Consider the following 24,293-nt stretch of genomic DNA (forward strand, 5'->3'; position numbering starts at 1 on the left):
GCCCGCGCAGGGCGCCCCAGCTGTCTGCACCCTAAACTCAGACCCTCCAGCATCTTCTTGGTCAGGCGAAGCCCACGACGTTGACATGCCGGAGATCCGCCTCCGCCATGTGGTATCCTGCAGTAGCCAGGACTCGGTGAGGGACTGGCGTGGAGGAGGTTGGAAGAAGTAAAGGAATTCTTGAGGGGGCTCTAGGAGAACTTTTGGAGCCCAAAAGGGGTTGAACAATAATCAGTTTCCGGGCTGCGAAGAAAAAAGAACTTTATTTGGGGTTTTAGGAACTGATATTAGAGAGACACAGATTTCCGTAAAACCGAAAGTGTGTTGGGAGAGAGAGTCAGGGGCTTATGAGGACAAAGGTCACCAGGTGGTTAAAGTTGTCTAGAGAGAATTGTAATTGCCTCTGATACAAGAAATATTTGGCTTTAAAGAATAGGGTGTCATGAGTTACTTTACGGTAAGTGTCCGATAAGTATCGAGTTTCTGGTAGATGCCTTGGATGCCTGTGTTGAATGCACTAAGTGGTCAAAAGGTCACATTCCATCCAGGCTGAGACCTGCGTGGTCCCAATTCCTCGGTGGCCACCCAGCTCCATTTTAGAGAGTCCTTTTAGCAATACCGATTTCATTTTGATTTTCCTTTCACAAAAGGGACTTTGTGGAATTCTAAGGAGGGTCCTGGGAGAATTTCTCAGAGGCCATCAGGGAATTCTAGAGAGATGTGGACTAGAGGAACTTTCAGAGAGAAAAGGAGGGATAGGGGAGCTTCCTTGGAAGGCCCAGGGGAGAATTTCCAGGGGAAAATGCTGTAGGGGACTCAAGGCAGAGTGTGTGGGGATTAATAGGGAAACTTAAATCTGGGGGATCTCAATGGAATAATCTGAGAGCTGGGGACCTAGCTGTCATCTCTGTACCCTAACTTGCCCTTTCCCACTCTTCTCTCCAGACCTACTGTGCAGAAAACCTTCTCAAGGCAGATACTTACCGAAAGTGGCGCGCGGCCAAGGCGGGCGAGAAGACCATCTCTGTGGTGCTCCAGGTGATTCTGCCCTCCCCCCATCTCCTTAATAGGAGTCTGGAGTTAACTGGCAGTGAGTTGAGGCACTTTCCCTATGGGCCTCAGCTTCCTCACCTGGAAAATGAGCGGTGTGATCCCTGTGCCCCCTAGCAGGGGAGAAAGATGATCCAGGCACTAGGCCAGGGGTGAATCAGTGTGTGGCCCAGTTAGGTTGCTGCTACTGTCGGGGCCTCAGTTTTCTCAGCTGGAACAGAGTGAATCATTGCCATGTATCCTGCCTTCTAAAGTCTCTGGGCTCAGGGCTGGAAGTTGCCTCATATCATCTAAGCCAATCAACCTCATTTTATTTTTTTTATTTTAAAAAATATTTATGTATTTGGCTGCGCTGGTCTTAGTCATGGCATGCGGGACCTAGTTCCCTGACCGGGGATCCAACCCGGGCTGTCTGCGTTGGGAGTGTGGAGTCTTAACCACTGGACCACCAGGGAAGTCCACAGTCAACCTCATTTTAAAGATGAGGAAACCGGGGCATAGGGCAGGGCGAAGTGAAGTGGCCAGTCTAAGCTACCGTGTCCGGAATGCTGAGCGCTTTGGTACGTTCTCTGTGAAGTTGGAGGGAGGCAAAGACGAAAGGGTAGTTTGACCCAAGATGGTTACAGAATTCCAAACAGGCTGTTCCTCTCCGGCATAAGAAGCTGGTGGGAGAAGCGAGCTAGGTGTGTTGCCAAGCATCTGCTCTTTGCCTGGTGCCGCCGGCCTGGGTGTGTTACCTGTGTGACCCGACTCTTCATGGAGTTGGATAATGTAGGGGCTGTTATCACCACTAATAAATGGCGGTGCTAAGACCTGAACCTACTGTGGGTGTTCTTAGCCACTTTGTCCTGCTGCTCTGTGTTCATACCTTGGCTTTCTTGATTTTGGCCACATTCCTCCCTTCTGAATGTAGGGGGTGTTTGGGGAGGGATGTTGGGGGCAAGGCTTACCTGATTGTGTTAAAACATATTATTGTCTCTCTCTTGCCCAGTGGTTCTGAAAAAGTTTTGGTTCACAGAACCTTTTGAGAATTAGGGAGAATCTGAGAATTCTCTTCCCAGGAAAAATACACAGACCCACAAGATTTTCTGAATGATTTTAGGAATTTAAATATCTCCTAGGTCCCTAACATAGTAAGAATAATGAGAGCTAGCATTTATTCAACATTATAGCTGCCTGGGAATTCCCTGGTGGTCCAGTGGTTAGGACTCCATGCTCCGAGGGCCCGGGTTCCATCCCTGGTCAGGGAACTAAAAGGAAAAAAAATTACAACTTCTGGTCACCATTCTAAACACCTCACATGGGTTAATTCATTGAATCCTCATAAAAACCCCATGACCTCGAGTCCTTTATTATCCCCTTTTACAAGGAAGAAACTAGGCCCAGAGAGGTTATACAACTTGCCTAGAGCCAATGTTTTTTATAGTTAGTCTTGGGACATGGATTTAAGACCCCACATGTCCCTCTTACTCACCCTGTGACCTCAGGCAAATGGTTTCTTTTCTCTGAACCTGTTTTCTCATCTGCCCATTGGGAATAATGTGATCTGAGCCCAGGGTTGCTGTGAAAATCCGGTGATGTAATGTTTGCAAAAGTGCCCTGTCAGCAGGCAGGTGTTTGTGTAAAGGGAGGGATTCATGTGTTAATTACTGGGCGCTGAGTCTGCTGGGCTCTCTGGTCAGGAGATGATCAGGACCATCCCATTTGGGTCTGCACCCCGGTTGCACTGGGAACAAGAAGAGACTGGTTATGGGGAGCGAGGGAGCCAGACAAGCCACAGGATTCTCTGCCCTGGGAGACCAAAGGGAATATTGCACCTGTCACCAAAGTGGGAAACCTCGACAAGGGGCAGCTTGAGAAGGTGACACATTGGTTGGGATGTCCGGGTTTGCTACGACTTTGGGACATCCAGGGGACAGCTAGCGATTGGACATGGAGCTGGAGATAGGGCTGTAGGAGTTGTCAGCACAGGGACAGGCCCTGGAGACTTGGGAGTGGATGCATTCATTTGTTCATTCATTCATAGAAGCGCCTTGTGTAGGCCCAGCACTGTTGTAGGTACTGGGGCGTAGTGCAGTGGACAGCACAAGACAAACGTACGTCAGTCCTGTGGAGATTTTACGTTGGCAAGGAAGGACTGACCGATTAATAAGTAAAACGTACGTATGTCAGGTGATGAGTGCTAGGGAGGAAATTACATGGTTAAGAGAAGTGAGGAGGGACTTCCCTGGTGGCACAGTGGTTAAGGCTCTGCGCTCCCAATGCAGGGGGCTGGGGTTCGATCCCTGGTCAGGGAACTAGATCTCACATGCGTGCCGTGACTAAGAGTTCGCATGCCACAGCTAAGGAGCCCACGGGCCACAACTAAGGAGCTGGCGAGCCGCAAGTAAGGAGCCCGCCTACCGCAACTAAGACCGAGTGCAACCAAATAAATAAATAAATGTTAAAAAAAGAAAAAAAGAGGAATGAGAAATGCCTCCAGTGGAAGATGAGGCAGTGGCAAGAGGTCTTTTTCTAAATAGGGGTTTAGGGAAGGCCTTCCTGAGTTATGCAGGTACCTGGGAAAGAAACAGAGTCCAAGGCAGGCTGGCGTCTGGTAGGCCGGTGCCTGGTAGGCCGGTGCCTGGCTGGTGTCTGGCGGGCTGGAGGGACAGCAGCAAGCCCTGTGTGTGGGTGGAGCGGAGTTGACAGGGGAGAGGGGTAGGTGCTGATAGGGTGGGGGTAGAGGACCCCTAACCTACGTAAGGCCTAAAAGCCATTGTAAGGATTTAAGCATTTACTCTGCATGAGATGGGAGCCGTGGAAGGCCTCTGAGCAGAGGAGGAGCAGAATGTGACTTAGGTTCTCACAGAATCTTTGATTGATTGATTGATTGGCTGTGTTGGGTCTTCGTTGCTGCGTGCGGGCTTTCTCTAGTTGCGGGGAGCGGCGGCTACTCTTCGTTGCAGCGCGAGGGCTTCTTATTGCGGTGGCTTCTCTTGTTGCAGAGCACGGGCTCTAGGCGCACGGGCTTCAGTAGTCGTGGCTTGCGGGCTCAGTAGTTGTGGCTCGCGGGCTTAGTTGCTCCGCGGCATGTGGGATCTTCCCGGCCCAGGGCTCGAACCCGTGTCCCCTGCATTGGCAGGTGGATTCTTAAGCACTGAGCCACCAGGGAAGCCCCCTCTCCCAGAATCTTCTGTGAGGTTTCCAGGTTGAGAATAAACTGCAGGGGAAAAGTGCTGGCGCAGGCAGCACTGTCACAGCGGCTGTCGATTTATTTCGCGTTGGAGACCCTTCGGAAAATCTGATGGCGTTTGCCAGTTGCCAGCGTGCAGGGTGACTCCAGGCTCACCGAGTGCTAATTTCGGTTGTTTTCAAGCAAGTGATGAGAGGAAACTTCAGGACACCCAGACACATAGATTGATCTGTGGATTTTCCTACTACTGTGTATTTTTTTCCCCTCAAATAGCACCTCACAATATCTCTGTATTACCATCTGGGGTTCAGCCCTCTGCTTGTGGTGACAGCCCCACACGCCTTTTTCGTTTGTGGTGGCCGAAAGAGGCTCTATCGCCAACCCGTCACCTGCCCCCAGGAGGGCAGTTCCAGCCTCTTTGCTAACCGCTCCTGGGCCGGTGGGAGTGGCTGAGACGCAGCCCAGGTGTAACTCCTCCCGTCCCCCCCGGATGCTGAGGTGTGTTCTTTAGAAAAAATGTTCAGTAGCAAGGTGGACACGTTCTGTTTCTGTTTTTCAGTGGTTTTCTCATCACCCAGTTTGCCATTGTGATGTTTTGAAATTTTTTACCTTCTTTTGACATGACACGTGCGTACAGCAAAGCATACAGTCCAGTGAATCATCACCAACTGCAGCCTGTGTACTGCCAACCAGATCAAGGAACAGAACACACCCCCTCCCACGCCCCCTTGTGCTCCTTCCTGTCACTGCTCCCCCGCAAGGGTAACCATGGCGTAGATTTTTAACAGCATTGATTAGCTTTGGCTGGCTTTGAATTGTTCATAAATGGAATCACAGGGTATATAGTACTTTCACCTCTGGCTGCTCTTTTCTTTCCCAGCATTGTTTGTTAGTTTCATTTTGTTAGTTTCATCCTCCTTGCTGGGTGCGGCTGCCTTCCATTGTTGGAGATAACCACTGAGATTTTATTAACTTTACTTATCAAATGGGTGTTATATGCGTATGGTGGTATACAGTGAAAGGGAAAACTCCTCCCCACCACCTGCTTCCATTCCCTACCCCCGCCCTCCCAATTTCTGCTGCCCAGGTCTTCCCTCCTGTGGCAGCCACTGTGAGCCGTTTCTCATGTTACCCCCTGGTCACTCTGTCCATGTACAAGCGTATATATCCACCCCTCCCGGCCTTTTAAAAAGTACACTGTATGTAAACAGTCCTCTCCCTTGTTTTCTTCCAAGAAACTGTATCTTGGAGATCCATTGTCATGGCATCAAGTTCTACCTTATTCTCTTTAATGGTGCATCAAGTTCTATCTTATTCTTTTTAACGGAGCATCAAGTTCTACCTTATTCTTTCATGGATGTGGAACAGTTTTTTTGTTGTTGTTACATTGGAGTAGAGTTTATTAACAATGTTGTGTTAGTTTCAAGTGTACAGCAAAGTGATTCAGTTATACAAATACATGTATCTATTCTTTTTCAAATTCTTTTCCCGTTCAGGTTATTACAGAGTATTGAGCAGCGTTTCCTGTGCTGTACAGTAGGTCCTTGTTGGTTATCTATTTTATATATAGCAGTGTGTACATGTCAATCCCAAACTCCCAGTCTATGCCTCCTCCCAACCCTTCCCCCTGGTAACCATAAGTTCGTTCTCTAAGTCTGTGAGTCTCTTTCTGTTTTGTAGGTAAGTTCGTTTGTATCTTTTTTTTTCTTTTTTTTATAGACTCGGCATATAAGCAATAAAATACGATGTTTGTCTTGGAGCAGTTTTTTTAATAAGATGTCTCTGGGACTTTGCAAACCTTCCATGTCTCATTTCTTCCACTGTCGTGGATTCTGTCTTCCTGGGAAAGGCGCACACAAACCCGGGCCACAGATGACTCATCCTGTGCTTAAGCCTTTCTCCTCACAGCTGATACTTACTGAACACTCACGTCTTTTTTCTTGAGGTAAAATTCACGTAATGTAAAGGTCTTAACCATTTAAAGTGTACAATTCAGGGTTTTTTAGAATATTGACAATGTTCTGCATTCATTACTGCTGTCTAATCCAGAACATTTTCATCACCCCAAAAAGAAACCGAAAACCATTAAGCGATCACTCCCTATTCCCCTTTCCCCAGGTTGCTGCTGGCAACCACCGATGTACTTTTGTTAAAATAGGGAATTCAATTGTTTATTTTATTTTATTTTTTTTCACTCAAGTGAATTTACTGAATTAATCTGCATTTAACACTGCTGGTGTACATTTAAATCAACACTTGATATTAACCTTTTTAAATCTTTAAGAAAAAATATATTACTATTTTAGTTTAAACTTAAAAAAAAATTCATTTATTTATTTTTATTTGCTTGTGGCAGGCAGGCTTCTCAGTTGCAGCTCGCCGGCTCCCCATTTGCAGCACGTGGACTCCTTAGTTGAGGCCAGTGAGCTCCTTAGTTGTGGCTCGAGGGCTCCTTAGTTGCGGAGGCGGGCTCCTTAGTTGTGGCATGTGAACTCTTAGTTGTGGCATGCACTCGTGATCTAGTTCCCTGACCAGGGATCAAACCCGGGCCCCCCGCATTGGGATCATGGAGTATGAACCACTGCGCCACCAGGAAAGTCCCTCCAATTTTTTTAAATTGAAGTAGAGTTGATTTATAATGTTGTGTTAGTTTTAGATTTTTTTTCAGATTCTCTTCCATTATAGGTTATTACAAAATATGAAGTATAGTTCCCTGTGCAATACAGTAGGTCCTTGTTGGTTCTCTACTTTATATATACTAGTGTGTACATGTATCACTGATATACCTTTTGTCTCTATGGATTTGTCTATACTGGACATTCATATAAATAAGACTATCCAACATGTGGCCTTTTGTCTGGCTCCTTTCACTTAGCATTAGGTTTTCGGGGTTCCTACATGTTGTAGCTTAGATCAGTGCTTCACTCCTTTTTACAGCTGAATACTGTTCCATTGTAGGGAATGTCATACAGTGTGTATCCATTCATAAACTGATGGGCATTTAGGTTGTTTCCATGTTTTTATAAGAGATTTTTTATTTATCAAAAGAAAGACAGGGGAGTATGTGTGTGTGTTTAAAGTAGAAGTAGTCGTATATAAAATAAGAACCATTCATTAAAAAAATATATATATACATCCTACTAGATGGAGGGCCCCATACTTTAAATGTGGGAGAGGCAGAGTTGTTTTGTTTTTTTTTTTTTCAGCCACGCCCCACGGCATGCAGGATCTTAGTTCCCCGACCAGGGATCGAACCCTTGCTCGCTGCAATGGAAGCTCGGAGTCTGAACCACTGGGCCACCAGGGAATTCCCAAGCTGTTGAGTTTTTATGTCAAGGATTGAAACTGGGGAATTGGGAAGCAGTGTTGGCTTGTCGTCAGGCAGTTGGGTCTGAATTTCTCTTCCAGTCACTAGCTATGTGTGACATGTGAGCCATTTATTTACCTGTCTGAGCCTCAGTTTCCCCATCTGTGAAGCTGGGAGAGTTACAGACCCTTCCTTCCAAGGTGGTTGTGAGGATTCAGTGATGCCTGGCCCAGGAAGAGCTTAGCTAAGTGTGGTGGACAGAATAATGGCCCCAGTAGATATCCACATCCTAATCCCAGAACCTGTGAATATGTCCTTTACGTGGCAAAAGGGACTTTGTGGATGTGATGAACTGAGTATCTTGAGATGGTGAGATTGGCCTGGATGATTGGGGTGGGGGTGTGTGTGTGCAGCGTAATCACAAGGGTCCTTATAAGGGAAGGAGGGAGGCAGGAGAACCAGAGTCAGAGGAGATGTGAAGACGGAAGCAGAGGTTGGAGCAATGCCATTGCTGGCTCCAAAGATGGAGGAAGGGGCCGCAGCCGAGGAGTGCAGGGGCCTCTAGAAGCTGGAAACAAGACAAGGAAACGGGCTTCCCTGGTGGCGCAGTGGTTAAGAATCCCCCTGCCAATGCAGGGGACATGCGTTCGAGCCCTGGTCCTGGAAGATCCCACATGCCACGGAGCAACTAAGCTCGTGTGCCACAACTACTGAGTCCGCAAGCTTAGAGCCCGTGCTCCGCAGCAAGAGAAGCCACCGCAGTGAGAAGCCCGCGCACCGCAATGAAGACCCAACGCAGCCAAAAATAAATAAAATAAAATAATTTTTTAATAATAATAATTAAAAAAAGACAAGGAAACGATTCTCCCCCAGAACTTCTAGAAGGAATGCAGCTCTGCTGACACCTTTATTTTAGCCCAGCCAGGCTGCCTGGGCGCCAGCTGTGTGACCTCAGGGAAGTGACACAACTGCTTCCTGCCTCCATTTGCTTACGTGTGAAATAGAGATAACAACAGCTCCTGTCTCTCGAAGAGCTGTGGGGCGGAGGGAAGATACAGCTGTTATGGGTCTGCCACGTCTGAGCACTTAGATGTCCGCTGCAGTGGCTGTGGGTTGCAGTGGTTAGTATGTGTCATCTAGACTCCCCTCGGAAGGAGGACTGTTATGATGACCCTCCCCTTTCACTTGTGAGGAAACTGCAGCTCAGAGACGTTATACGCCCCCCAGGGCTGCACCGCTTGGCAGTGGCAGGGCTGGATTTGAAGTCAGGCTGACCTCCCCACAAGCCCAGGCTCCTTCCTTCCCCGGAGGGATGTTCCTTCCTGCCGCAGGGTGCAGGCAGTGTCCGGGCCACCTCCCGACAGGGAGGTGACGGGGCAGATCGGACCGTCGGATGATCCTGGTGTAGGATGGCAGACTAGGTACCTTTGGGGGTCGTAGTAACGTGTCATTCTAGGAGCCAAATAAAAGATCCCCAGAGTGGAAAGCAGGAGACTTGCTTCAGCCTTTCTTAACTGCCTTCCACCCCCACGTGGCCTTTACTGTCAGACAGGAATGGCAGAAACTTTGGGGGCAAAAGCCATCCTACAGTCAGCTCTTTCCTTCTTTTGACAAACGGTCATCGAGCAGTGACTAATACTGCCTCCTGACTGGCAGTGGCAGGGTGCCTGCTACATGCCAGGCCCTGAGGCCGTAGTATTTATGTGCATAATCCTAGATAGGGTGACCATCCCCACTTTACAGATGAGGAAACTGAGGCTCCAGGAGGTGAGCTGACAAGGCCACATAGCTAGCGTGTGGCAGAGCCGGGACTCAAACCCAGGAATCAGTGGTGAGCCAAACCAGACTAGGCCCCTCCCCTCAGGGAGCTTCCCCGGAGCCCTGTGTGATTGGGGTCGGGGGTGACAGATGTGCCGTTTGTCTGCATAGCGCCACCAAGGAGAGCTCTGTGGTGGCGGGTTAGCGGCCCGTCCGGCAGAGTGGCAGAGTCAGGGAAGGGGGTGTGGGAGCTTATGCAGTCGGTCGGGGAATATTTTCGAGCTCTGACTCTACACCCTGTGCTGCGTGCAGGGGACGCAGTGACCCCACTCAGCCCTGTCTTCACTGTCACCGAGTTGACTTTGCAAGGAGACGAGGGGGCCTGGATGGGGGTCATCCCTCTTCCGAGGTCCCACAGAGAGCTGGGGGTGGGGGGCAGAGCGGCACTGACAGTGCGCTTTCCCTCCCCTGCAGTTAGAGAAGGAAGAGCAGATACACAGCATGGACATCGGGAACGACGGCTCGGCCTTCGTGGAGGTGCTGGTGGGCAGCTCAGCCGGAGGGGCCGGAGAGCAGGACTACGAGGTAAGCCCCCTGCTGATCCCTGCCCCAGGTGCCCCCATTGAGGCCTCAGGCCTCCCAGGCGCCAGGCCAGGGTGGAGGCGAGTCACACTGACGGTGGCCCTCTGGAGGAGCCCAGGGTTCCCGGAGACAAAGAGCAGACCCAAGTGATAAGCTGTGTGCAGCAGGGATTTGGGTGAAATTACAACATGGTTGCAGGAACAACCAGAGGCACCTGTTCGTTCTACGATTCAGTCGCTGCTTGAGAGCAAAACTCCTTTGCTTCTGGTCCCAGGACTTCTCAGAGATGTCGCAGCCAGTTGAGATTCCGAATTGCTTGGGGTGCCTCTCTTAGTTACTTTATTTGTGACAAATGGTTACAAGCCTTTTGCTCTATTACAAATACAGCAAGTCCCTTACATATGAATGAGTTCCGTTCCGAGAGCCTGTTCGTAAGTCCGGTTTGTTCATAAGTCCAACAAAGTTAGCCTAGGTACCCAACTAACACAGTAGTATAGTACTGTACTGTAATAGGTTTGTAATACTTTTCACACAAATAATACATAAAAAACAAACACAGAAAATAAAGAAAACATTTTTAATCTTCCAGTAGAGTACCTTGAAAAGTATAGTAGTACAGTACAACAGCTGGCATCCAGGGGCACATTCGCATCTTTGAAAGTTTGTATGTAGGGGACTTACTGAATTTTAAAAATCGGCCCAATCCTTTTTTTAACCAGTTGAGTGAATTCAAGCCAGAGCGGTGAGATCATAACGAGCCAGCTGGTCAATCAGCAAAATGATTTGGGGTAAAAATAAACCTGCTGTGAAAAAGAGAGGTTACAATTTTAAGTGAACAAATCAGTTTTCTACAAATCAGTTTTCTTGCAGTGAAAAATTTTTTTCAATTGAGGTATATTTCGCATATAATAAAATGCACAGGTCAGCGTTTTGACAGATGTACACACCTGCGTAACTGTCCCCCAGATCAAGACATAGAGCATCGCTGGCCTTCCTGAAAGTTCCCTCGTGTCCCTTTGCAGTCACTCCTCCCACCCTCATCTCAGGCCGCCACTGATCTCTTTTCTTGCCTGTCCTAGAATTTCACATAAGTGGAATTTTATAGCATGTGTTCTTTTTTTGTGGCTGGCTTTACTCAACGTACTGTTTTTTTGGTGTTCTAACATATCCTATACATGTCAGCGGTCTGTTCCACCTTATCGTTGAGCTGGATCACTGTAAGCGTAGATCCCAATTTGTTCATCCATTCTCTTGTTGACGGGCATCTGGGCTGTTGCCACTTTTTTTTTTGGCCATGCTGTGCAGCCTACAGGATCTTAGTTCCCCAACCAGGGATTGAACCCAGGCCCCAGCAGTGAAAGTGCTGAGTCCTAACCACTGGACCGCCAGGGAACTCCCCACCACTTTTTTTTTTTTAAATAAATTTATGTATTTTATTTATTTATTTTGGGCTGCATTGGGTCTTTGTTGCTGCGCGCAGGCTTTCTCTAGTTGCAGCAAGTGGGGGCTACTCTTCGTTGCGGTGTGTGGGCTTCTCACTGCGGTGGCTTCTCTTGTTGCGGAGCACGGGCTCTAGGCGCGTGGGCTTTAGTAGTTGTGGCACGTGGGCTCCGTAGTTGTGGCTCGTGGGCTCTAGAGCGCAGGCTCAGTAGTTGTGGCGCACGGGCTTAGTTGCTCCACGGCATGTGGGATCTTCCCAGACCAGGGCTCGAACTCGTGTCCCCTGCATTGGCAGGCGGATTCTTAACCACTGCACCACCAGGGAAGTCCACCACTTTTTGACTATTATGAAAAAAGCTGCTGTGAACATTCTTGTACAAGCCTCTGTATAGAGATCTCTTTTAGGTAAATACGTAAGAGTCGAATTGCAGGGTCTTCAGGTAGATATAGGTTTTAACCTTATTAGAAATGGACAGTTTTCCAAAATGGTTGTACCAGTTTATATTCCCTTCAGCAGTATATGAGTTCTTTTTGCTTCCCATCCTTACTTATACTTGATATTGCCAGTCTTTTAAATGCATATGTGTTGAATTTTATCAAGTGCTTTTTCCACCTTACAAGGTACATTTTAACCAGTGAGGTTTTCCTTGAACACACATTCTTATTCTAAAGGTTCTAGGGAATTCCCTGGAGATCCAGTGGTTAGGATGCCACACTCTCATTGCCGAGGGTCCAGATTCCATCCCTGGTCGGGGAACTAAAATCCCACAAGCCATGTGTTGTGGCCAAAAAACTAATAATAATAAAATAAAAGTTCTATAAGTTGTAAAAAGGCAAACTAAGGCACATTATGTTTTGAAGAGTTTATTTGAGCAAACAATTCAAATCAGGTAGCCCAAACTGAAAAATTATTAGGGGTACTGTGTCAATGGGCTAGGACAGAGATTTTTAGAGAGAAAACAGGGAAGCAAAGCAAAGCAATTATTTAATTGGCTAGAGCTTAAATGGTTCCCTTACTTGGGAAAATCTAGTGACTTGGCTATTCACGATTAGTTGATTTCATTTTCTTAGATTCGAGTACACCAACTCTGGCTTAGATTTTGGTTGGTTTACTTAGGCTACCTAAAGCACTAGAGTCACTGAGTCTAATGGCCTCCTTGTTTAAAATTTTAAATAAAATCAACCATCTTTGGGACTATAAAAAAAAAGTTTTCTTTTCTTCTTGGCAAACAGATTTAGATCAAAATTCTACTTTATAATTATGGAAACAGGGTAAGTGCATTGTTAGCTAAAACTTTATCTAATCGGGCATGTGACTCTTTATTATTCTTATCTTATCTACCTAGAAAGGTGGAGTGGTTAGCTTAGGGCTTGATCTTTTCAGAGTCTGAAAACCCCTCTGTCAATAGTCTCCCATTCTCTTAAGGTTTTTTTGTTTTTTTTTTTTTGCGGTACGCGGGCCTCTCACTGCTGTGGCCTCTCCCGTTGTGGAGCACAGGCTCCGGACGCTCAGGCTCAGCGGCCATGGCTCACGGGCCCAGCCGCTCCGCGGCATGTGGGATCTTCCCGGGCCGGGGCACGAACCCGTGTCCCCCGCACTGGCAGGCGGACTCTCAACCACTGCGCCACCAGGGAAGCCCCTGTCAAGGTTTTTAATTAAACTTCTGCTGGAAGTTTTGTTATAACTGCTAGCCAAGACTGAATTAAAGACTCTGGGACTTATAAGGTCTGGCTTCTGCCCAGAGACTAGATACAGTTGGAAGAGTCAAGAAAGAAAAGGAAAAAGGGCCGAGCAGGGCTGGTCCGTGTTGATGTCACCCATACAAACGAAGCCAAAGGCACGTATTTTAATAACTAGTGACATTTTCTACAAAATCATCAACATTAAAAATATATATTTGTTTATTTATTTGTTTGTTTATTTGGCTGTGCTGGGTCTTGGTTACGGCATGCGGACTTCTCAGTTGCGACATGTGGTATCTAGTTCCCTGACCAGGGATCAAACCTGGGCCCCCTGCCTTGGGAGCACGGAGTCTTAACCACTGGATCACCAGGGGAGTCCCAACATTTTTTTTTTTTAACCCCTCCAAGTTCTGCAAAGGGGATATCTAAGCTTGCAAGGTTAGCGCAGTCTAGAGAATAAAGGTTTAATCCTAGAACCTTAAAGACAGTATTGGATAATAAAACAACTGGAGTTGTTTTCTCTTCACAATGAGTGGGAGAAGAGTATATTCAGAGGGAGGCTCCCCCTTAGTGTGGGTGGCAGCTGCCAACCACAGCTTGTGTTGCCCCTTCATTTAGTCACTAGATGGTAATTCAGCTCTCCCATCGGCTCAGAATCAGCCCTTTTATAAACAAGTGTAGTCAAGGCCAGGGAGCTGGCTTCCCTTCTGTATAATTTTTGTCATCTTTGCTGTTTCCTTTTCATAATCAAGAGCTGAGCACAAAGAGATATCTAGTTACAGTCTCTGTTTTTCCCAGCAAAAAGCTTTCGTTTTCTAATTTCACAGCATGTCAGTTAGAAAAGAGACTAAGTAACAGATTACACCCAACTAAAGTTGGCTTACTGCCTAAGAATATATATTGTTTCCTTAGGAGGGAAGTCCAGCATTAGGCAGACCCAGAGTTGATTGGGCAACTGAACAAAGTCAGGGTGCTTGGTTGGGCACCTCTTGATTCTTTTGGGCTTTGCCCACATGGTCACAAGGTGGTTGCTGTGGCTCCATCCATCACCTAGTAGCATCCAAAGCAGAAAGCGGAGGAGTGGAATGGCAGAAAAGCAGTGGTTTTCTTCCATCCTCTGTTTCTCTTTAATGAAGAAGGAAAATCTTTCCCAAAAGCTTCCAGCAGCCTTCCTCTTAACATCAAATTGCCCATCCTTGGACCAGCCACTGGCAGAGGAAACCGGACCACTTGGACCAATCATGGTTCATCCCTTAGTGTTGGGCACGCAGCTCTTCCACTGCTTTTCAAAACTGCCTGGTCAGTTTTTGTTCCTTCGTCATACTGTTAATAGCTCCATTTATTTCTTTAGACTGTTAAACACAATTACTTTTATATTGTGTGTTTGATAATGTCAATATGTGCAGTCTTTGTGGGTCTGAGTCTGCAGTTTATAGTTTCTGCTGACCCTAAATCATGGCAGCCTGTTTCCTTATGCCTCATGGGTGTGTGTGTGTGTGTGTGTGTGTGTGTGTGTGTGTGTGTGTGTGTGTGATTGTTGATTCTGCTTTTGGGGAATGTATCTGTGGGAATTCTTTGAGGGCCTGGTTTGAAGTACGTTCCTCCGAAGAGGATTTGCCCCGGCACCAGGTGATACTACATACATGGGACCACTTAAAATTTTCACCTTGGGTTTTTCCACGCAGATAACTAGTGTGGATTTTTACTGCAAATCCTTGAGAGTACAGACCTGCGGTTAGGAGTCTCCAGAGAGAATTTTTCAGCTTTTCTCTGCTGTCCCCCCAGAGCTAAAGCCTCCCACTGACTCTTCCCACAAGGCACATTCCTCCCTAATTTACCCACGGAGGGTGTTGCCCTTTGGAGAGGCCCAGCTCTCTGCTCTGTGGCACAGTCCCCAAGATGCCTTTCTTCCTGACTTGGAGCACAGGCTTTCTTTCTTGGTCTCTCCTGCTACCACCACCTAGAGCCCTTTAAAATCAAGCTCTGTGCCACCGGGAATCACCAACATCAGTGCCACCCACTGTATCAGTCAGGGTCCCACCAGGAGACTGAAACCACACCAGTTAGTTTAACAGAGAGAATTAACGTAAAGAATTAGTAACAAGGTATTGAATTGAAGAGGCCAGAAGACTAAGGCAGGACGCGGAAGCAACTGCAGGGGGCAGTCACCGCCCTTAGGGTTGGAGGAACAAAAGGAAGAGGTTGGCATGACTGAAGGGTAGATGTTTCCAAGCTTGGAGGTGGGGCCCTTGGAGCTGAAACTCAGACCCTGAGGAAGGGGAGCTCCCTGGCTGGTTCTGGTATGTCCCTGAGAGGGTGCAGCGAGGCCAGTTCTGCAAGTGTTGGGAAGCTGCAAACTGGATTCATCTGCCGCCCCGGGGGAAGAATAACAGCTGCAGACGCAGGAGCGAAGCACACCTGGGTGCTGCTCGGGGGATCTGCAAGAAGGCTCAGGTCCCGCCTCCCTCCTCCAGCCTGTCTCTCTAGCTCCCCCTGCTGGCAGAGCCTGACAAGGAGCAGCTGGAGATTAGAAACGTCCCCAGCATCCCAGAGCTGAGCTACCAAGGGTGGGGTGTTTTCTTTTCTTTTCTTTTTAAAATATTTTTTGTTTTTTCTTCTTTTGTATTTTTTCTATTTTATTTTATTATTTATTTCTTTATTTTGTTTGTTTTTTGAGGGCGGGTTTGAACTGAGAGACAGCCACTTAGTAATGGGTGCAGCTCCCCTACCTCTTTGGATTCTGCACTGTAATTTCTGGCCTCGAATAATTCCCTTCTGCTGACTCAGCTGTGCATTTCAAAAAGGTGTTTGAGGGAATTCACTGGAGGTCCAGTGGTTAGGACTCCACGCTTTCACTGCCAAGGGCACAGGTTCAGTCCCCGGTCAAGAAACTAAGATCCCACAAGCTGTGTGGTACGGCCAAAAAAAAAAAAAAAAATACAATAAGGTGTATGAATATTGTGCCAGTCATTGTGAATATCCTCTGCTGGTGAGGGTTCCTGAAGCTCCCTGTCCTGAGGGTTCCGGCCATGTGGCCAGATATGGAAGACTCTGGAAGAATTTAGAGAAGGGTGGTTCAGATCTGGCACTAGAAGGACCCCTCTGGGGCCTGTGTCAGGGAAGGACTGACTGGAGGCCCAGAAGTGAGAAGGGTCTAGAGGCCCTGAGGCAGATTGAGGTACAGCGAGATCTGGCGACTCCCTGGTCCCTGCTCAGGCCCCTGCCCTCTTCCAGCCCCCAGGAGGTGTCACTGAAACCAGCCAGGCCTGGTTCTCATCCTCTGTGCCTTTCCCCAGGTCCTTCTGGTCACTTCGTCTTTCATGTCCCCTTCCGAGAGTCGCAGTGGCTCAAATTCCAACCGCGTTCGCATCTTTGGGCCCGACAAGTTGGTCCGGGCAGCAGCAGAGAAGCGCTGGGACCGCGTCAAAATTGTCTGCAGCCAGCCCTACAGCAAGGTACCCAGGGTGGGAGTGGGGTCCTTGGTCCCGAGCCACGAGAGAGACGAGAGGCCGATGTTGAGTCCCAGAGGGCTGGGAGGACCGGACAGTTGGTCTCCCCGTGGGATTCCAAGGAGGCTGGGTCCCTGCGTTCTCTGAAATTTGTTTGAGGTCCTCCCCATATAGGAATCTTCGCTTCCTGGAGGGAGATGAGGAAGGATGACCTGCAAGACCTCAGGGGAATTGGGAGGGGGAGCTGCTGACTTGTTGGAGATGGGGCCTCGTAGAATTGGGCCTCAGAGTTAATATCACGAGATCTGGAGTCAGAACGCTGGTTTAAAACCTGGCTTCTCCACTCCTTAGCTGTGTGACCTCTGGCTTCAGTTTCCTGATCCTTATGGGGTTGCTGTAAGTTAGGGATGCTAAGCTGTGGTGACGAGACCCGAGTATGTAATGACAGCACACAGTAAAGGTATACTTCTTATACCTCTGGATCTGTCCCGGGAGGTGTTTGGCCAGTCATCCTGGACCCAGTCTCCTTCCATCTCATGGCTCTGCATCTACCCAGCAGAAGGGGAAAGAGTCTGGAGCATTTCTGAGTTCCAGAAGTGATACCCAGCCCTCCCTCCCATTCCACAGGCAGGAGTTTGGTACGCAGAGTGGATTTGCTTAGACACCCAGCAGCCTTTGCCAGTTGGTCTGAGGCTTAAGGAGCTGGTGCATGTAAAGGGCTTTGCACCGAGCCTGACCCCAAGTTAGGGCTCAATGACAGCTTGCTGTTGTCATCCTTGTCATTATCATGCGGTCACTTCCCCGCATGTGTGTGTCCATAGGAGGGAAAGAGCCAGAAAGGGGTTTCTGTAAATAAAAGGGATTGGGGCCAAGCCTTAGTCCTTGGCCACACTCCCTGATTCCCACCCCTCCTCTCCCAGGATGCCCCCTATGGCCTGAGTTTTGTAAGGTTTCACAGCCCCCCAGACAAAGAGGAGGCCGAGGCCTCATCCCAGGTAAGCTCTACCTGCCACCGCCCAGAGCCTTCTCCCCACCTCTTCACCCCACCCTGCTGACAGCCCTCCCACTGCGCTGACCTTGTGGGACCTTAGAAAGTGACCAAGCTCGGCCAGTTCCGCGTGAAGGAGGAGGATGAGAGCGCCAGCTCCCTGAGACCCGGGGCTCTCTTCTTCAGCCGGATCAACAAGACCCCTCCAGGTGAGTGCGGGAAACCTGGGTCCTGAATGAGTAAAGGCCGGGGGCCTGGACTCCTGGGTCACTCTCAGGTCTTGGGAACAACACTCTGTGTCCCATGGATAGGAGCCGAAGGATCTGAGGGTCCTGCCCTCTCAACCTGGCTCCACTTTCTCCCTCTGCAGTCGCAGCCAGTGACCCAGCAGGACCCAGCTACGCAGCTGCTACACTGCAGGCCTCCAGTGCCGCCTCCTCTGCCTCTCCGGCCTCCAAGACAGTAGGCAGCACCTCCAAGGTGAGATCATCGGACCTGGTGGGGTGAAAGGGAGGAGGTGAGCTGGAGGCCTCGGCCCATCCTACCCCCTCATCCTCAGGAGTCCCCCAGAGGCAAGAGGAAGCTGGATTTGAGCCACGAAGAAAAGAAGACCCCCAGCAAACCGTCCGCCCAGCCCTCACCACCCGCCCTCAAGAGAACCAAATGTGAGCAAACTGGATTCCTTGTTCCCACAGGGGCCTGGTTACTGGGTCTGAGGGGGGAGGGGCCGGGGGCCTGGATACTGGGTCTGAGTGGGGAGGGGCCGGGGGTCTGGATCCTGGGTCTGAGGGAGGAGGGGCCGGGGGTCTGGATCCTGGGTCTGAGGTGGTGGGGGCGGTGTCTGGATCCTGGGTCTGAGGGGGGAGGGGCCGGGGGCCTGGATCCTGGGTCTGAGGGAGGAGGGGCGGGGTGTCTGGATCCTGGGTCTGAGGGAGGAGGGGCCGGGGGCCTGGATCCTGGGTCTGAGGGGAGGGGGGCCGGGGGTCTGGATCCTGGGTCTGAGGGGGGAGGGGCCGGGGTCTGGATCCTGGGTCTGAGGGAGGAGGGGCCGGGGGCCTGGATCCTGGGTCTGAGGGAGGAGGGGCCTGGGGCCTGGATCCTGGGTCTGAGGGGAGAGGGAACGGGGGTCTGGATCCTGGGTCTGAGCGGGGAGGGGCCGGGGGCCTGGATCCTGGGTCTGAGCGGGGAGGGGCCGGGGGCCTGGATCCTGGGTCTGGGTAGGGAAGGGCTGGGGGTGTAGCCCTACAGCTACTGACTGAATCCACTCCTTGGCCTCCCCAGTGTCAGCTCCCACCCCTACCCCAGCCACTGCCCCTGTCCCTGCCGCAGCACGGGGGGCGGCGCCAGGGAAGCCCCGAGGAGAAGGTGCTGAACCCAGGGCCCCCCGCGCCGGCCCGCAGGAGCTGGGGAAGATCCTCCAGGGTGTGGTGGTGGTGCTGAGCGGCTTCCAAAACCCCTTCCGCTCGGAGCTCCGGGACAAGGCCCTGGAGCTGGGGGCCAAGTATCGGCCAGACTGGACTCCAGACAGCACCCACCTCATGTAGGCCTGCGACCCCTCCCCACGCTCCCCGCTGCCTCTCCTCTGCCTCCCTTCGTCTCCTCTGTGTTGCCTTCTCTCTGTTACTTCGCCTCTCTGTATCCTCGGCCTCTTGTTCTCTTTCTCTTCTTCCCTCTGATTCTTAAAGTCTTCCCCTCGGCCTTCCTGTGTCTTTTCTGCTTCTCCCACATCTGCCCCGTGTCTCTCCCTGTCTCTCTCTTTCTGTGCCCCTTGTCCCTCTTTGCCCTTCACCTCTCAGATCACACCGGGCTGACACCCTCCATTCCGCTCTCTGCCAGCTGCGCCTTTGCCAACACCCCCAAGTACAGCCAGGTCCTAGGCCTCGGAGGCCGAATCGTGCGGAAAGAGTGGGTGCTGGACTGTCACCGCATGCGGCGGCGGCTGCCCTCTCGGAGGTGAGGCCTCGCTGCACGCATGTGGTTTACACACGCACACCCCGACCCTGCCCCTTGTCCCCATGCTGGGCAGTGTCAGGGATCTGGAGAGAAATCAGGCCAGGCCCTTCTGGCCCAGAGTCAGCAGACTTTCCAGAGGGGGAGGGGCAGGGCGGGGAGACACAGTGGGGGGCAGGGGGGGCGGTCCGTGCAGGGCTCTGGGAAGTCTGCTTAGCGAAGGAAAAGGACACTGCAGGCTGGAGACACAGCATTCCCAAAGCCTCAGGGCAGAGAGCACCCGCCTGCCCGTTCACATTCCTTCACCCGAAGCCCCTGCTTGGCGCCAGGCTGGGCTGTGCAATGCTGGCCCCCGACGTCGGGTCCTGCCCTCGAAGGCCTCTGACTTTGATGAGGGGCCGGACTTAGCTCTAAAACAGTTTGGAGGCAGGCCCAAGGGGAGGACCGCAGTGAGCTAGGGGTCTTCAAGGAAGAGAACAGGTTTGCCAGGCTGAACAGAGGTGGAGAGCATGCCTGGGCGGAGGAGCCGGGGTTGGAGTCAGCCTGGTGTCTGCCCAGAGGAGCTGCAGGGGCACTCAGCGCCTAATGAGAAACTGACTTTGATTCTCAAAGGGGAGAATTATTTCTGATTTTTTTTGTTGTTCCTTTTCTGAAATGAGTCATTTCTTCCCAAAGAGGGAAGGGAAGCCAGGAAGTGCTCTGGTCTCCGGTGTGGGTGGCTGGGGGTCTCTGGGGCCCTTCCGGAGCTGGGAGGAGGGTGGGCTAGGAGAGGAGCCATGATTGCCACCCTGAGTATTTAGTAAATACTGAATAAACAGCCAGTGCCTGTTGCTTCCTAAGCCCCCTCCCCACCTCCCCCGGAGGACACATCTGCTGTTTGTCTGAGGCCTGATTCCTCCCCCAGGTACCTCATGGCTGGGCCAGACTCGAGCAGCGAGGATGAGGGGGGCTCTCATGGCGGCAGCAGTGGGGATGAAGCCCCCAAGCCTCCCCGAAAGGTCTGATGCCTCCGGCCCGGGCGGGGGAGGGTGGAGTGGGGGGGGGGACATGGGTGTGTCATGGTACCCAAACTCTCCACTCCTGCCTCCTGCAGGCGCCCCCCACGCTCACACCCGCGCTGCCCCTTCCGTCCTTGCTGACCCACCCTCCCTCCTCAGCGCCTCCAGACCAAAGCCAAGCCCTCTCAGGCAGCAGGACCTAGCTCACCGCAGAGACCCCCAACCCCAGAAGAGACCAAACCACCCTCACCAGGGCCCCAGGAAGATACTGACACCAAGGGGGAGCAGTCAGGTCAGAGCCTGAGGGAGGAGGGGCCGGGGGTCTGGATCCTGGGTCTGAGCAGGGAGGGGCCGGGGGCCTGGATCCTGGGTCTGAGGGGCGAGGGGCCGGGGGTCTGGATCCTGGGTCTGAGGGGGGAGGGGCTGGGGGCCTGGACTCTGGGTCTGAGAGAGGAGGGGCCGGGGGTCTGGATCCTGGGTCTGAGGGGGGAGGGGCCGGGGGTCTGGATCCTGGGTCTGAGGGGGGAGGGGCCGGGGGTCTGGATCCTGGGTCTGAGCGGGGAGGGGCTGGGGGCCTGGACTCTGGGTCTGAGGGAGGAGGGGCTGGATTCCAGGCAATGGATCTGGGGTAGAGGGTGGCTGTCCCACCCCCCACAACCCCTAACTGGATTTGGAGGGCCACTGAGCCTGCGGGTTGGAATGCCTGCATCTGTGCTCAGGCATGAGACTGGGAGGGAAGGTTACCGGTCTTCCCAGACGAGAAGGCATGGGCCTTGCATTGACTAAGCTTCCATTCGCAGAAGGACAGGACAATGGGGCAGAAGATTCTGGGGACACCGAGGATGAGCTGAGAAGGTAGGGTTTGGGCTGGGGGTCAGGGTGGCCCTGGCCTTGCGGGGAGGGGCATCTGGTCTGCATGCTCCTACCCCACCCCTCTTGGCCTCTCCAGGGTGGCTGAGCAGAAGGAACAAAGGCCGCCCTCTGGCGAGGAGAATGGCAAGGACCCGTACGCAGGATCCACGGATGAGAACACGGACAACGAAGGTCCCCCGGAGTCTCCCAATCTGCCGATTCCCGAGCTCCCAGGTGGGAAATCCTCCCTCCTGATGTGGGATTTGGCCCTGTTACTTCTCTGCCGTGACTTGCCCCAGCTGGTCCTGGGCTGGCTGCTGCCCCCTGTGACTTGTCTTTCAGGCTCCTCACCCCCAGTCCCTGGCCTTTGCCACCTCCTTGTCCTCTTAGGCCTGTTCCCTTCCTTTCAGCATTCTCTCCTGACTTCCCTCTCCGTCCCTGTCCTGACTTCTGCTGTGACCGCTTGCATCACAGCCCAGCCCCAGGCGAGACCCCCTTTGGCTTTCCGCTCCCTCACGCCGGGGGCCTCCCACTCCCTAGGCTTCAGGATCACCCAGGGGCTTTTAAAATCTGCAGGTGCCCAGGCTCCACCCCCCAGGTTCAGCTTTGTCACTGTGTGGTGGGGCCTGGGGAACACAGGTGCTGTGGGCGTGGGCGCTGATCTCTGTTGGGACCTACATGATGCCAGCATTGTTATTCGTCACCCCAGACATGATTGCGGGGGGCGTGGGTCAGGGCCAGGTCAAGAATGAAAGGAGAGGGGAACTGCCCTGGCGGCCCAGTGGTTAAGACTCTGGAGTCTGTGCTTCCATTGCAGGGGGCGCAGGTTCGATCCCTGGTTAGGGATCCCTAAGATCCCACATACTGCGCGGTGAGGCCAAAAAAAACAAAGAGAGAATGAAGGGAGAGCCGGGCAGTCAGAGGGTCTGAGCAGAGGTGAGGGTCAGTGGCCACTGGAAGAAGCCGTTTCTGCTCGGTTCCTCATGGGTGATGGGCAGGAAAGTACTTTGATCCTCCAAAGCCCCAAACTCATCAAGTTTGCCACTGGCAACTTGATGGCAAATCATGTCAAACTGGAACGAAGAACCACCCTGAAGGTCAGAGCCAGAGAAGGCGCTGATTAAAAAGGAGTGGGACAGCCATGGCGAGGAAGCGGCAGGATGTGAAATTTCCAAGCCAGGCCAAGCTAATGAAGTGATTGACCTGGTGTAAGAAACATGTTGTAATAATAATAATTGCGTCTTTTATCATTCTTGCAACAAAACAAAGCAAAACTCCCCAGAGGCTCAGATGGGCCTGGCCGGGAACCACTGCTTGTCATGGATTATTCCCGTGCCAGGCTGTACACGGACACCCCTTTCCCCCTCCGGTGGCTGCGCCGGCCTTGCTGTCCTGCCTCTGCGTGTTCTGTGGCTCCTGGCTGGTGCCCTGGGACTCCAGGGGCCTCACGCTCGTCTCTCCTGCCATCTCCCCTGCAGACTTTTTCCAGGGCAAACACTTCTTCCTGTACGGGGAGTTCCCGGGGGATGAGCGGCGGACGCTCAGCCGTTACGTCACAGCCTTCAACGGGTCAGTCTCCGGGGACAGGGGAGGTAGGGGAGGAGGTGTGGTAGGTCGTGGGGAGAAAGGCCTTCGGGAGGATGGAGAAGGTCGTACCCCCAGGCTGGGCACAGGCTGTGGAGTTCTGTGCCAGACCTGCTCACGCCGCTGGGCAGCCCTGGATGCATAGCTTCCCCTCGGGTTCCTCTTCTCTAAAGCGAGGCCGCACAGTGCCCTTCTGAAAGGATTGGCGCCTGCGGGAGCTGTTGGCCTCGGGGCTGTGGCGAGCCTGGCACGTGGGAGAGTGGGGGACCCAAAGGCGGCCTATAGGGGACACAGGTGGGGATGGAGAACGGCCTCTGAGGATGGCTGGGGAGTAGGGTGTCAAGAGAGGGGACACCAATTCTCTGCCCCTTTTCTTCTCCTGCCAGGGAGCTTGAGGACTATATGAGCGACCGGGTCCAGTTTGTGATCACGGCACAGGAGTGGGACCCCAGCTTTGAGGAGGTGAGTCCTGAAGGGGCAGGGAGAGGGAGCCCAACCTGCCCTCGCACCCCCCGACCCCTCCTGGCTCACATGCTCCTGCGCGCGCCCCGCCCCCCGCAGGCCCTGGTGGACAACCCCTCCCGCCCCCCGCAGGCCCTGGTGGACAACCCCTCCCGCCCCCCGCAGGCCCTGGTGGACAACCCCTCCCGCCCCCCGCAGGCCCTGGTGGACAACCCCTCCCGCCCCCCGCAGGCCCTGGTGGACAACCCCTCCCGCCCCCCGCAGGCCCTGGTGGACAACCCCTCCCGCCCCCCGCAGGCCCTGGTGGACAACCCCTCCCGCCCCCCGCAGGCCCTGGTGGACAACCCCTCCCGCCCCCCGCAGGCCCTGGTGGACAACCCCTCCCGCCCCCCGCAGGCCCTGGTGGACAACCCCTCCCGCCCCCCGCAGGCCCTGGTGGACAACCCCTCCCTGGTGTTCGTCCGGCCCCGGTGGATCTATAGTTGCAACGAGAAGCAGAAGTTGCTTCCCCACCAGCTCTACGGGGTGGTGCCCCAGGCATGAAGTACGCGCTCTCACACACGAGTTTATTAATAAAGGTGACGTGGTCTGGAGCAGCTGCCCCTCTCACCTGTGTCTCCCAGAACCCACAGCAGGTTCCCAGCTTTCTGTCTTATGTTTGGTTTTGCTTCCCCTCCGAAGGCCGGGTCTTTGGGCTGCCTAATGACCCCTGTGCTGGGGTCCCGGAAAGAACGAAGGGCTCTCCATCTGGGGTCTGGTAGGGAAGGAGCTCTTTGTCACTTCTTCGGGGCCCCTCCCCCCTTTGGTGGCAGGTGGCAGGGAATTAGGAATCTGATAGCACCACCCTCAGCTGGTTCTGACCCCCCTGGAGCCCATTCCTGTGTCTCGGTTGTCCCTCTGGGGGTCCTGGACTGGGGACTGGCATATTCATGGGATAGGCCTCTCTCTCTCTCTAAGTCTCAGCTCTCTGGGCCAGGGACATCTCCCTTTCTCCAGGGCTCTCAGAAGTAGCTGT

The 24,293-nt window shown here is 52.4% G+C and overlaps 1 protein-coding gene across 3 annotated transcripts; it reads left to right on the forward strand.

Annotated features, from left to right (window-relative positions):
• Positions 1-23,914, forward strand: XRCC1 (X-ray repair cross complementing 1). Of its 3 annotated transcripts, none has more exons than XM_060001003.1 (17): positions 1-136; positions 946-1,038; positions 9,765-9,875; positions 16,292-16,450; positions 17,365-17,439; positions 17,536-17,641; positions 17,803-17,912; positions 17,992-18,097; positions 18,714-18,972; positions 19,269-19,385; positions 20,287-20,380; positions 20,540-20,672; positions 21,181-21,235; positions 21,330-21,466; positions 22,711-22,801; positions 23,203-23,278; positions 23,675-23,914. In XM_060001003.1, exons 1-17 carry the CDS (start codon positions 86-88, stop codon positions 23,819-23,821), a joined length of 1,920 nt encoding a protein of 639 aa, XP_059856986.1. In that variant the 5' UTR covers positions 1-85; the 3' UTR covers positions 23,822-23,914. The 3 variants fall into 3 exon arrangements, with proteins under 3 accessions (XP_059856986.1, XP_059856988.1, XP_059856987.1); XM_060001005.1 differs by having other exon boundaries at positions 23,708-23,914; XM_060001004.1 differs by having other exon boundaries at positions 21,184-21,235.
• Positions 23,915-24,293: the final 379 nt, after the last annotated feature.

This window comes from Delphinus delphis, chromosome 20 (assembly GCF_949987515.2).
Source record: "Delphinus delphis chromosome 20, mDelDel1.2, whole genome shotgun sequence".
NCBI lineage: Eukaryota > Metazoa > Chordata > Mammalia > Artiodactyla > Delphinidae > Delphinus > Delphinus delphis.